This window comes from Acanthisitta chloris, unplaced genomic scaffold (assembly GCF_000695815.1).
Source record: "Acanthisitta chloris isolate BGI_N310 unplaced genomic scaffold, ASM69581v1 scaffold5408, whole genome shotgun sequence".
Classification (NCBI taxonomy): domain Eukaryota; kingdom Metazoa; phylum Chordata; class Aves; order Passeriformes; family Acanthisittidae; genus Acanthisitta; species Acanthisitta chloris.
In genome coordinates, this window is record NW_008685251.1 from 3,514 (window position 1) to 17,966 (window position 14,453).

The window sequence follows — 14,453 nt, forward strand, 5'->3', positions numbered from 1 at the left end:
GGCCTGATCCTTGGAGCATGTGTAAATAGCATGACGTGTAAGTCAGTATCTTAGACCGGATTCTACTTGTGTAAAGGCTGAAGGATACACCCTGTAAATACAGTTTGTTTGTCAAAGAATGTGTAACTGTGGCAATTTGATGTAGGGGAGTTGTCATTATTAAAATCTTGGTGGTAGCTCTCCAGTAGTCCGTGTCTACTTGCTGTGTGAAAGAAACTGTATTTTGTAATTCAATTATGGTATATAAACCTTCTGCTTGTGCAGTATTGTGTTATTGCTGTGAGTATATTAGTGATCACATAAACTTAGATTCTCTGGTTAACGTGTTTGTGTTTTGGGTTTTTGTTCCAGAACTTTGTGCCGTCCTTTGGAAAGGAGACATTACAGACCACCTCAGTTACGCCACGGTTTGAGCAAAACGTGAATTATGTGGACTTCATTCATTTGAACATTTTAGAAAAGAAAGTTCTTAACGATTCTGAAGTTTCAGTTCAGTATTTATGTTCCAAGCCTTGCATTGTCAGTCTGGAAGCAGTAGCTTCGTCTGAGTTCAGAACTGGTGTACCAGTGTATAGAAGGAGGTGGAAGGATGAGAAGAACCTTTATGTTAGCAGAACTCGACAAGTACACTTGAAATTCCCAAGCATCATGGTTTACAGAGATGATTATATCATAAGAAACTCAATAATAGTGCACAGTGTGATATTATATGCATGGATTAGTCACAAATCAGCTAGCAGCTCTGATGATGAGCAGAATGAAGACTACCAGGCTGCAGTTGCCAAGAATTACACTTTTTTAGAAGCAGTTCCACCTTTTGAACGCCCATACAAGGACCACAAAGTTTGTCTTCAGTGGGGTGCTGACTATTTGTGGATGCTCCAGGCAAACAGGATACCTCAGTGCCCTCATGAAAGTGGTAGGTGTAATGTTGCTTTTTTCCCCCAGGGAAACTATTAGGACACAAATAACATCTTTGGTAAGCTGTTAAAAAGTGTGTACTGGTAGTAAATAGCACATTTTATGTAGAATGGTTTTACTTGGGAAACTTGTTGAACATGTAAGCTTCCTGACTGTGAGGTTAGAGTTGCAAATGACTGAAGCCATCGTGCCCTGCAGCTTATTTCATCACAGCCAGCCTGGAGAGTTGCAGCAACACAGCCTTCTCTTTTCTAAGTGTATTCAAACAACTTCAGTTAAAACCCACTGGTGTTAGTGAACATCATTCCTTTGTCTTCCGAGAGAGTTATTCGGACCCTTCCTGCATTATTTAAGGGTCACTTCTGCTTAAGAAGATGGCCTCATGCTCAGAAATGTATTTTAAAGTCTTTATAGTGCACTAAACTTCATAGCAACCTTTTTTGTTGTTGTTGTTGCTGAATCCATTATGGACAAGCACTTAAAAGAAATCAATAGTTTTAAAGTAAAAGTCATGTCTTATCAACTGTCTAGATTGCTGAAACTCTGCTTTCTAGATTTTTTTCAAGTTCTGATTCTTTCCTGTCTGCATGTCTCTAGCTTTATACATGCTGAAAATTCTTTTCGTCCTCAACACTGACTCAAAGCAGAACCTAAAGGGAAAAAGGTTATTTGTTTCTAAAAGGTTCTCTCCTAGAAAATCCCACAATAGTATTTGTGTCATTTGTTTTCACTACACTGGCATGTAAATGCTCTGAAGATGAACAGGGAAGCAGTGATGTTCCTTCCTTCAGGGGCTTTCATTGTATTAAGTTTTGTTTCTTAAAATAAGCTTGTAACAGATTGCTTAGTGTTCGTTTATTTTATTGTTTTGTTGGTGGTTTTTTGGTTGGTTTGTTTGTTTGGGGTTGTTTCTTTTCCCTAGGAAAGCTGATATATCATGGCCTTGGGGATCTATCCTCTGTTTCCTAGCAGGGGCAGTCTTATCAGTTTTGTTACATATCAGTTAAGGACAGAATTGGTATCTATCCATACATACAATATAAACTAGAGAGGTGATAATGGAGAGCAAGTTCAGGATCTGTGGAGTAATGTCACATAAGCATAACCAAAGATAGATGAGATGTAAACAAAGAACATAAAGATTTCTTCCTTACTAACTGGTTCTCTTAAGTATCTTAGATTTAAATGAGTCTGTCCTTTCCCTGCGTCTCATACCAGTTAGAAATGGACTCCATTTCATTTTCTGTGGGTTATTGGTCCAAGGCTGTAATGTATTCAATAACAGCAAATGAACTTGTGTTTAAGGACTTACTGAGCATTTGTGTTAATTTTTTATCTGTTGTGTGATTTAGATGTTTGACTATAGGAGTTTGAGCTAATTAAGTACTTACCAATGCTTCTTGTCTGGCAGATTAAGAAAGATTGTATTTTGCAGATGGTGTCCAGATTCTCAATTTTATATATGCTTCCAGTGGGGAGAAGACAGGAGTCGTGAAGAAATTTGAACAATTTGAAAACAGAGAACTTGAGACAGTCAGACAACATCAGATTGATTATCCCATGTAAGTATAGGCAAATAATTGAAGCAGGCTGTAGTTGGTTATTGAAGGCTATAGAATGTACCTGAACTCTTGGGCTAGACCACAAATTAAAGGAATTCTGCCTACTAATTTGAGACAAGGTGCAAAAGGAATCTAGTTAGCAGTTCTTTCTGATTTCAGTTTTGAACAGGATTGAGCTGAACCTCAGGAAGATTCTTACAGTATGTGTTAGTGCAGTGCAGCACTGTGCAAGAGATGCCAGTAGTGGGTGTAACGGAGCGGGTTAGGTGCAGTTAGGAGGGTGAGTTAGGTGCAATGTGCTGTCATGATCAGGCTGCTATGTCATGACTAGCTAGCCTGGGGTTTTCTGCATTGCAAACAGATCTGCATTTCAAGCATTGTTTGCAGACCAAGTGCAGAGTAGGGTTTCTTGCAAGGGCAAGCAGTGTGGAGCACCTTTATCCCTGTAAATTCACACTCTACTTTATTTTGCAGCTGACAAGCCCTCGGTGATAGAATCCTCTGCCTAGATAAGTCTTCCAGCTTGAGCTTACTCTGTTTTCTTCCACCATTGTTGTGTAAACTCTCCTCCTTAGACAGGAGTAAAACCTCTTAGCCCCTGCACGCTATTCAGTTAGAGGAATCACTGTGGGAAGATCATCTTGCTCTAATCTTTTCTCCCTTCCCTTAACTGTCACAGCTCTTCAGTCATATTTTGCAACTTTAGAGGAACAGAGATATATAAATATACCTTCCTTCCACCAGATGCTCTTACCCTGGCAAGATTATTACAGAAGTAGGAAATGATTGCAGGAACTGGAACTTGCCTGCTGGTTTGCATTTGGCCTGTGACCGCAAGAAGAGTGCCAAAGAAGACTTGCCAGAGAGCACAGGTTGCATGCAAATTATCATCTCTTAAACTATAGCTCTGATGCCCTAAGTACAGAGCAATTTTTAGCTCCTTCTGTCTTCAGGGAGGGTGACAGCCCTTTGCTCACCAGCACAGTTGAATTCTGCTTCTGGCACTGAGGGAGAATATATGGCATGAATTTATGCAGCTCTTTACCTGCTCCACACAGTTCTTGCCTTCAGGTGATGTCTCCAGTGTGTGTTGCGATTGCATATCAGGCTGGGGTGGTTCTGTTAGGAAGAGGAAGAGAGTTTTCCTTCAGTTCTCTGTATGTGAGCAGTGGTTCCCCACCGCACCAGAAGGTCAACAGAAGCAGATGGAACTAAATGAAGTTACTCATTTGACTTCAGTCAGGGATCTGTAGAGAAAGAGAGCTGGAGATAGATAACTGTTGTCTGAGGTGGCTACCAGGGGACAGCCTGCAGCAAGGATAGGCTGGGACTGGAAGGGACTACTCACAGTTTGGCATTCTGCAGCAATGGGGGATATGGAATGAGTCAGCATTGTCCCAAACTCTGTCCCAAGAAATGTGTCCAGAATAGATACGGTCTCAGAATTGCAATCAAGGATTAAGTGGAGACTGCAGCTTTTACGTTTGCTATATTGACAGAGATGAAAAGAGCAATATATAAGCAGTATTTCTGGAAGCACAGTGTTTGCCTGTAGGTCATAACAATCAGTATACAAGTGATTGTGATTTACAAACCCTTCAACCTCACTCACGTTACCATCTCTGCGGGAAATTATGTTATTAGCTACTTAAGGTATAGTCTCTGTTAGGGAAAGCTTGGTCACCCTTGCATTTTTTGAAAAGCAGGAGAGGTGTTAGGCTTTCAGATCTGTAGTGGTTTAGCTTAGGAAGAGATACAAGGTATTCTTGAGAGAAGCAAGGCAAGCTGACCCCATTCTAAAGTATTATCAACAAATATCGATCTCTTCTATTAATTTTAGGAATGCAAAAGCTGAGTAATATCTCCTTCTAAAAGTCACTAAGAGACTAGTTCAATTTCATCAGATATGGTAATAATTGTAAGGCTTTGCTGGGTTGTACATTGTGGGTATGGTTTTCAAAGTCATTCGGCATTGACCTAGCTGCTATGGAAATGTTCCAGAAATAAGTGATCAAATTTCTGTTAAGAGCATGGAAGCGATTTAGTCTGGTACAGAGGAACTCCTTAAAAATAGATATTGTGGTATATATTCTGCTTTTAGTGCCTCACCCAGCTTTGTACAGAAATTCATAAGGAGATTGCGTTGTCAGGTCTTTGGGTTTTTGGTTCGCACTGTTCCGCAGTTTGCAGGGGCTCCGCCTTTATTTATTCTGTGATAGCTCTGTGACTCTAGCTATTCATACCTATCTGTGCTAACCAGAGGTTGGATTCATTTTTAACTGCTTCTTACAAGCACATTTTCACAGTTGGTTTTTAGCAGAGAAGATACAGCTTATAGTTTTTACTGGCTTTGACAGTCAAGATGACAAGACCATGGATCTGGAGATTTTGTACTGTAGCCTGCATGTGGGAGGTTGGCTCCAAGTTGTCTTGGTTGTGTTTTCAGTTCCCTGTTGATGTGGGATCTGGCAGTAGCTCTGACCAAACATTCTGGAATTGATTCAGATAACACTTCCTTAGTCGTTTCTCATGTCATTGCCTCAAAAGTGTGCGGTTAAAAGGAGATCAAAGATCCAAGAATCTTAAGTGTGGTTGCTCTGAAGGTTTTCACTGCAGAGGATGTTTTCTGTTCTGAAGATTACATGTGTGAAACAGGTTTACGAAATCCAAGTGAGGTGCATACTTTTTGAATTATATATAGAGATTTCTCATCAGGAGTGGATTTTCTTTGTTTTTGCTCGTGCAGGTTCACCGTTTCAATCTGGCTATACTTACTGCATCACTGTGAAAAGGATCTGTGTGGTATACTCTATTTTATTGATTCGAAAGAAATGTATAGTACTCCTGCTGTGTTTCTAAATGAGGAAGGTAAGGGGTCTAATACAGTCTTTATAGATCTGTGCCTAGGAATAGCATTTATAAATATATTATCAGGCTTGTTTTATGAAACTGATCCCTTGCAAAATGCTTCTTTTTGACCATAGTGTCTCAATAGGAAAGTAGCCACTAAATTATTAGGGTAAAACTGAGAAATGGTTGCATAGTATCTAGTGTTTGCAAACTAGCAGATAGGACTATGCCTGTAAGAAGGCAGCTGGGAGCTGGCTGGCAATCTCACGGAGGAAATAAGCACACAAAGTTTTAAAAGTGCACATCTGGCTTTCTCATAATATATTTTTTCCCTCTTATTTGCAAGTTTCACAACTGATCTTCTCCTTTCCGTTAAGTATTTTCAATTTTCATTTTCTCTGTCTCATAACCAATCTAGATAATTAATCTGTCTATTATAAACTGGATGCTTTTCTTTGAAGAACAAACAAAAATGGAAGTTACCAACTAGATATGAGATTTGCTTGGAGAAGTTTTAGGGCCAGTTTTATTCTCAGATTAGATTACTGTAATAGCCTGTTCAGGTTTAAAATCTCAGACCATGAGTCTAGCTTCTGCAGGTCCAAGTAGTGGAGTCCTCTTGTACTTGATCATTGCTACCGATTGAGTGCAGAGGGGATACCATTGTCTGCTGTTCCCTTCTGCTGTTTACCACAAGTCATGTTTGCTTTCTGATGTTTGAGATCAACTGTGGCACCCTCCCTGTCTGCCTTATGTTTAATGTGTTTATCCCTCAGACAGTTGGTTTTCGGTCTGTGGTTTCATGTGGGAGCCCGAGCATTAGCAGCTCAGATGTGTAACTGAAATGTGGAGCACATGTCTGTGGGATTCTGTGAGAGCTGATGTATTGCTTGGTGGATGTCCAGATTTCTGTCGGTGATGGAGAGGATGAAGAAGACAGGATCGCTGTGGATAATACATTAGGAAAGCCATTCTTTCTGTTAATGTTTCTGTGGTGTTTATTTCCTTTTTCTTTGTCTCTTTCAGGTTATGTGCACATTCAGATGCATCTCATGAGAGGAGATGACCTTGCAGTGAAAACTAGCTTCAGCCTTCCTCTGAAGCAGTGGTTTCGACTGGATCTCTCTTTTAAGGGTGGACAGGTATGCTTGCTGCTGAATTACAGAATCAAGGCTGAGATTTGTCTAGTTTGATTATGACAAAATCCTTAATAGCTGAGGCTGAGAGAAATACTGTGAATTGTACATGCTCGTATAGCAAAAGAATGAAAAATCTAAGACTAGAAACTGTCAGGGAATGTTCAGAGCCTCTGAACTGGGGGATCAACTTTGATTGATTGAGTCAGATTGAGTGCACCCTCAGCAAGTTTTCTGATGACACCAAGCTGTGTGATGTGATCGACATGCTGGAGGGAAGGGATGCCATGCAGAGGGACTGAAGAGGCTTGAGAGGTGGGCCCATGGGAACCTCATGATGTTCAACAAGTCCGAGGGCAAGGTGCTGCACCTGGGTCAGGAGAATCCCAAGCATGAATACAGGCTGGGCAGAGAATGGATTGAGAATAGTCTTGAGGGGAAGGACTTGGGGCCATTGGTTGACAAGAATCATGGAATCTTTAAGGTTGGAAAATACTTCCAAGATCATCAAGTCCAACCTTTGACCAAACACCACCTTGTCAACTAAACTATAGCACCAAGTGCCACACCCAGTCATTTCTTGCACACTTCTGGGGATGGTGACTTTCAGTGAAGAAAGTTTTCCTCATATCCAATCTAAACCTCCCCTGGAGCGACTTGAGGCTGTTATGTACCATGTAATATTTCTTTTATTATAATTAATATTTCATATTCTTTTAGATAGAAGTAAGCACTGTTGGGAAGAATTTGAAAAGACATCATCATCAATCTTTTACGTAAGCAGCATTTTCCCCTTTGTGGAGTCATATGTGTGTATGTGTTCAGATATGGAAAATGGGAGAAGGAGAGCACAAGTTTGTTATAACTGAGATTCCAATTGATTTTCAAAATGCCTGTGGTCTTTTTCCACACTATGCTTTCAAAACCAGTTTGCATTACTGTGCTTACATTGAGCATGAGCTGAATGTTTTTGTTACTGCCATGAGCTAGTTGAATTGACATGTTGCATGATCTAGTGCTGGAGTCTGATAACCCTCACCAAAAACTGATTGGCAGGTCAGTGGCATTAGGACCAGTCTTGCAATGAAATTTTGGCCTTGCTGAAGTCAAGTTTTGCTGTTGCAGTGAGAGAGCTAGGATTTCACTGGTGAAATTTACCTCCTTTGCTTAGTTACAGAGCAAAATTTCTACCAGAAATATACTTGCTTTATCCTTTATTTTAAGCAACTGAATAATTATTTTAAATGTATCTTTACTTGTTCTCTGTCATTTAAGACTGACTCTTTCTTGTGCAAATAATTTTAAAAACCCACTATTAATAAGGAAACTATATAACAGTGAACTGCATGGCAGACTTCAGTGTTGTTCCTTCTCTGCTATGCTTTACAAAAATAAGGAATTGAAAACTTGTAGATAATAACTCTAGGGGAGATAGGACTTAAATTTTCATATGCTGACTTTAGAAAAGTGAAAGGGAGAGGTGGAACTGAATACTTTGAGGTTGTGTAATGATGCATAAAACATCTGATGATACTTACAGGTCAGATAAATAAAACACCCTGCTGGTTTAATATGCTTGTAGACCAGGGTTTGTTAAATTTACTCCAAAATTTATCCCACTAAATTGCAGAGTAGATTTTGAGAATCAACAGATGAGAAAAGAAAAAGATACTGACAATGAGTTTAAAGCTGTCATTGACAGAAATCATGAGATACTAATTTCTTTTTTTCTTTCGTAGTACCTCTAGATAGTCATCTTCTCTTTCATGTTCTCAAGTTTTAGGGAAGATTTCTATTATGATGACACTGCTGGATACTTTGTTCTTGGAGGCAGTGGATATGTAAATGGAATTGAAGCATTCTTTGGACCTGTGAAGTACTATCGCCTCAATGTGTTGGACACAGAACAGGTAAGGAAACACTGTTTGGAAATGTTTAAATGTTAGCAGCCAACGACAACTGCATTTTGTTTGTTTAACTGGAGTTCTCACCAAGTGATAAAGTAGCTATGAAGCATAATAATACCTGGGAACATATATAATATATGATAGTTTTCTGTTGAAATCTAGTAATATTAGTTACCACTTTAAGTGTTAAAATGTGATACTTTGAGAAGAATGTGAAGTGTGTTCATAAATCTATATTTAACAAGGACTTATTTTTAGTATTGCTTTGTTCCCAGAATTTCTGATGATACAGTATTGAACAGATTTGATTCATCTATGGTTTTGTTAAAATTGGTGACAAAAGTCACATGGGTTTGGTCAATTTTTAAGTTCATCCATGATTTTTGACTTATGCTGACTGTTTAAAGCCATAGTCTATCGTGGCTAGCATCAGGTTGTCTGACACACTAACATAATGTGCCAGATTAGCTAATTGTAGTGAACAATCTGTTTCCTTTTGTTATTTGCCTACAACACTGCTTTCTAGCTGAGCATGGACAACAACAGATACTGTAGATGCCATTTATCCATCACTTGCCTTTTTACAGATTTCTAACCCTCTTCATGACAAAGACACAGTGGAACAAATTGAACTCTACTACGAGAGGTGCATGGACGTTCAAGAAATAGTTTATGAGTACAGATACATTGTAAAGCAAGGCGAAAAAGCACACAGAAGTTGTAAGTGTTGATCTATGACATACGCATTTTAAACTGTCATCTTTGGAGGCCTCTTTTATTTCCTTTTAAAAGAATCTGAATAACGATCGTCAGAAGTAAACTTCAGCCATAACAAGAAAAAATGCAATTTGAAGAGTTTAGCCAGGTTACTGGTAGCTAAAACTGTGATTTTTGTCGCTGCAAATACTTTCGTGCCGTGGAATACAAACTTAGATCATCTTGATATGTCTTCTCCAATAAGACGTGTGCATAAAGGGACAAGGAAATACTTTCAGGCTTACATGTAGGCTGTGCAATTGCCTTTCTTCTGTTTCATTTCCAAACTACCCTAAAGGCACATGTATTTTAAGCCCTTTCCCAAAAATGGGCGAATTTTGCTGGAATGTTTCTGCCACAGTTGCCTAGCCTGCCATAATTAACAGGTTTAGACCAGTGTCCCCTTTAGTGGAGGAACGTTAACATAGCTTAAATGCATGCTGAAAACTAGTTTATGTTTCTAATTAGAATTTGATTGCATGCGTTGTAACCAGAGTATGGAAGAAGAACTCTCAATGTATTTGTAAGTGGCCTGTGCTAGCTGTAGTTTTTAGCACTGCTTTATGTTAGGATGTGCTCACCTTGTCCATGAATTTTTAGTTTACCCTAGAAACATCTCTTTGCTACCAGAAGCTTGTTTTCAAGACCAGCCAAGTCAGCTTTCATGTCTTAAATATGTTCTTTTCTCTAGGTTACTATGAAAACTATTATTTGGAGCTGATTCATAAATACAGAGAAAAATCAAAATGTGATGCCTTCATGTGGGGAAAAGAACTCAGGGAAAAATATCACACTTTGTTTAAACTGTTACAAGAGGTGGACTTCAGTGGTCCAGATGGTAATCATATTTTATTTTATTGTTCTTAAATGACTCCCCAATATCTGTCATGTGTGTTAATATCCTTTGACTTCAGTTCATGTGTTACACATTTTTTTCGTATCCTCTAACTTAGTAAAGGAGTGTCACGTGGCTTACATGCTGCAATATGCTGCAGATGAAAGGATGGCTTATTCTGTAGAAGGAATCATAGAAATACCCTTATGTTTTTAGTGGTTAATTACTTTAAGATGGTATTTTGTATTTTTATTCACCCTTCCTATTCAATAATACCTTGTACCTCTAGGAATTTTGGTTGTCTGCATTGAGAATACCATTCAGCATGAGCAATAACAGAATCTGTCTCAATCCCACTGAATTAAGGGGGGGAAAACAGTTCCTAATTTTAACTCTTGCAATAAGTGTGCGTCCTATATTTTATTTTTAGTGTTGGAAGATGGAAGTGATACAGTTGTAGAAGTTGGACAGAGGATATTTGAGAAGGTTGCAAAAGGTCTGTCCAGTGTCAATGGCCTCAGCAATATGGGCTCCTCTGTCCCTCTCCTGGTGGATTCCAGTTGTTGTGGATACCATAAGGCCTCCTATTTCCTTGCAGTTATATTTGAAACAGGGCTTGGTGTGTCTGTGGATCGTGTAAAGGTAGTACATTTAATACATCTGGTTATGTCTGTGACATTAATGACCTTTAAAGTCAATTTAGGAGTGGGGTGAATTTATGATCAATTGAATTTGAAAAAATGAAATGGCCTCCAGATCCAGGTGGTGGTTGAAGGGACTCCCCAACACAGCTACTCAATAAAGAGCTCGATGGCAGTAATGTCTTTATGAAGGCCTAGTGGTGGGAATCTTTATCCTGCTCATCCAGAACAAGGAAATCAATGATTTCTGAAGACCTAAAAGTGGTGGTAAAGGGAACAGCATAGCATGTCCTGCTTTTCCCAGTCACTGAGGAGCTAGGATGAGGTCATAACCCTCAAGTCACCCACAGACATCTGTAGATGGGTAGGAAAAAAGCCTCATGTCAGACAAATCTCCTGAAGTGGAAAGGATGAATAGTACAGTCAGGAAGGAAGTCCCATTTCACAGTGTGCAAAAATGCAGCACAAGGTATATTATGGTCAAATGATTAAAGGTAACCAAAGTAGAGCAGTTTTCTTTTGGGGAAAAATAAAAAGGTGGCTGTGCCTCAGCTGAGCAGTTGCAGAGTGTGTGAACTCCTGACCTTTTAGGCAGGTTGGAGATAACTGAAATGTTTCCATGCAATTCTGTCACAAGGTCAAATAAAGGGAAGGTGTTTATGTCAGGGGAAGAGGGCAACACTGACATTGCAAACAGATATTTAATTGTGATAAAATAGTATAATATAAAACACTCATAGAGAATAGCAGATCTGCCTGTTGTGGTTACCAGACACTAAATCAGAAGAATCCCTGAGAGGCCACTTAGAGACCAAGCCCACCTGCAATTCCTCAAACACAAGAAACTTTTTTTATACCCTAATTATGGAGTATACCTAATGCTAATTATGGAGGCTAAGTCATTTCATCATTGGATCTGCTTCAGGCAGTGTAGGAAATAATGTAATATCCAACATAGATGGGACACCACTGGTTTTATTACTGTGCAGGTGAAAAAATAGTAGTGCTGAAAATTATTTTGGCAAATGTGCAGTGCATAGACTATTTCTAGCACCAATTAACATGTATCTCAAGGGAGATTTGTGCTGAAACCTTATCAGCCACAGGTCCCATCCTACTAGTCCTGTCAGATCCCCAGGGTAAGATTCACAAGAGCTGTTTGTAAATTTCTGTGTGTTTCCACTGAATTCATGTGGAAACTCCTGTTGGCATCAGTGGGATTAGTTAAGTCACTGCTGGCTATAAAAAGTGTCAGAGTATAAACAACACTGTAATTAAATGACATTAAAAAATTGCTGCACACTTAGTGTTGGCAGAATAAGTTCAATACTTGAAAAGTAATTAGGGAGTATAGCTTTTCTTTGAAGTCTTTCAGTACATAGAGAAGACATTTTAACTACTTTAGGTCTGTACTTGTTTCTGTAACTGTTTACATGGTGCACCTAGTATATCAACTACCAGTATGAACACCTTGTTTCCTGTAAATCTGCAAAATGCTAAACTTGGGAGATATGCCATGAATTCACTCTTGTTTATGTCTGTTGATTTTTGCCAGGGGCTGCTGTATAGTTTGGTTGGTGCTCAGGGGAACGAAAGACTTGCTGTGATGAATCTTGGCTATAAACATTACCAAGGTATTAATAACTATCCCCTTGATTTGGAGCTGTCATATGCTTATTACAGTAATATTGCAATAAAGACATCGCTGGATCAACACAATATAAAGGGGGAACAGGTAAAAGAGTTATAAGTATATCTGAATTTTTCTGTGGAAATTATTTTTCACATATTAATTATGCGGCCAGAACATTTTTGTCTTGATTTACAAATATTAGCTCATCTGATTGATATGTCCCTGCCCATGGCATGGGTGTTTGACTATATGATCTTTAAAGGTCCCTTCCAAACCAAATCATTCTATGATTGATACAAAATCCCCCAAACTATATGTAGGTATCATTACTGTGTTTCTCAGCAAGGGGGAATCGAAATCAGATTCAGGTCCTCAGAATTGTCCATGTGTCTACTTTTCATTAAAGTCCAAGCCTTATTCTTGGGTTCTGAGTCCTTACTCAGATTTTTAATTATTCATATAATTGGATGTGTTTATTAAGCAACTGATCTGCTGTTTCAATAGTCAAACATCATGAAGTTCATGCAAAAGATGAATTGTCCTCTCTATACTTGTACCTTTTCTGTAATTAAATGCAAGGACTTGATTGTTAAATAGTTATCTGATGAAAGTTCATGCAAAAGATAAATTGTCCTCTCTATACTCGTACCTTTTCTGTAATTAAATGCGAAGACTTGATTGTTAAATAGTTATCTGATGAAGTTACTGTAAAATGATTTTAGAATGACCTACTAAACAACAAGTAACAACGTTTATCTGTAAAGAATACTCAAGGTAGGTTAGTACTAGAATCCTGGCTCGTCAGAAAGAATGATTATTGCACAAAAACCAGAGAGATTTTGATTGCTGAAGAACTAAAAGTCAGCAGACAGATACCTAGATGAGAGTGTGATAGTGCTGGTCTTCACCAAGCTTTCTGCCAGCCTTTTTTTATCTTTCAAAAGAGATTTCTATAGAAAGTAAAGATGCTTAAAAGCACTTTTTTTGCCATTAAGTGCATTTGTTGTTGTAATAATTTTTTTTTTCACCTGCACTTCAGGCATTTGTTGAAACTATAAGATTGATGGATGATGAACTGCTAAAAGCTCAAACAAAAGAAAATGGTGATGTCTTTATGTGGTTAAAACATGAAGCAACAAGAGGAAATGCAGCTGCACAGGTATAAAGTAATAAATTTCTCCTTTCTTGGTTTTAGACACACATTGGGTATGTACATCGATAGAGAACATGGGAAAATTGTGGAGGAGAGTGAAGCAGACACATTTTCTCTTCCCACACAGAATTGCTTCTTTTTTATGAGCTTGAACTCCTTCCCATGTTTCTGTCTGATAATATCCAATAACCATGCAAAAGCTATAACAATGATGCAAGGCAAAAGGGAAGAGTTGTCAAGTTTTATCAACCTTTTTCTCTGATTGTTTTCCCTGTGTTTGACACAGTGCAGTTATTGGTGCTGATCTGAGACCAGCAGCAATGTATTCTAATACTGAGCCATTTGCATGTATCATATCTGTCTTTATCACTTACCTCTGCACTTAAATCAGGCCAGATTTTCATGGTGCTGACAGCTGTAAAAATAAGCCTGCTGTAGATTTAATATCAGTTCATTTCACCACTCTGAGTATTCCTGATAACCAACTGTTTTCAAACTTTTGAGGACTAATTTCTTGACACATTTGAAATGCATTTAGACCTGCAAAAGTCTCCTGCAATCTCAGTTTCAATACTAGCATTGATAAGATTAGTTCTTATGTTGTTTTCTTTTAGCAACGATTGGCTCAGATGCTGTTTTGGGGCCAGCAAGGAGTGGCAAAAAATCCTGAAGCTGCAATAGAATGGTATGCAAAGGGTGCAACAGAAACAGAAGATCCAGTGTTAATATATGATTATGCCATTGTGTTATTTAAGGTAAGTCATGTTGCATGTTTTCTCTATAAAACAGTCATTCCTATGACATGATGTTTCTAAGTTATCTGCAGCGAACACACAAAAAAATTAAGAAGAGCCAGTTAAAATCAGTTTAGCCACTTTGTTCCTAGCCAGATTCAGGATCAAATAGCATGCAAACTGTGGATCCTAATTTTTCCTAATGTCTTGTCAGCTCCAAAATCTAACCAGCTAGTTAGGCGTAGGCCTTGGTGTTGAGAAGTAGGTGAAAGTTTGATCTTTTCTTAGAATGCCTGTTATTAGATCTCCGAGGTTATTTTTTTAA

The 14,453-nt window shown here is 38.6% G+C and overlaps 1 protein-coding gene across 1 annotated transcript in view; it reads left to right on the forward strand.

The window, feature by feature from the left end:
* Window positions 1-357: 357 nt before the first annotated feature.
* The window catches only part of SEL1L3 (sel-1 suppressor of lin-12-like 3 (C. elegans)), a gene marked incomplete at its 3' end in the record, with an annotated part of 25,264 nt that continues 11,168 nt past the window's right edge, over window positions 358-14,453 (forward strand). The window contains exons 1-12 of the mRNA XM_009079665.1: window positions 358-919; window positions 2,357-2,483; window positions 5,230-5,351; window positions 6,360-6,475; window positions 7,190-7,245; window positions 8,247-8,379; window positions 8,964-9,096; window positions 9,824-9,970; window positions 10,398-10,609; window positions 12,164-12,343; window positions 13,281-13,400; window positions 14,009-14,149. Of these exons, the coding sequence (XP_009077913.1) occupies window positions 649-919; window positions 2,357-2,483; window positions 5,230-5,351; window positions 6,360-6,475; window positions 7,190-7,245; window positions 8,247-8,379; window positions 8,964-9,096; window positions 9,824-9,970; window positions 10,398-10,609; window positions 12,164-12,343; window positions 13,281-13,400; window positions 14,009-14,149 (1,758 nt within the window). The remainder of the gene's footprint in view (window positions 920-2,356; window positions 2,484-5,229; window positions 5,352-6,359; window positions 6,476-7,189; window positions 7,246-8,246; window positions 8,380-8,963; window positions 9,097-9,823; window positions 9,971-10,397; window positions 10,610-12,163; window positions 12,344-13,280; window positions 13,401-14,008; window positions 14,150-14,453) is intronic.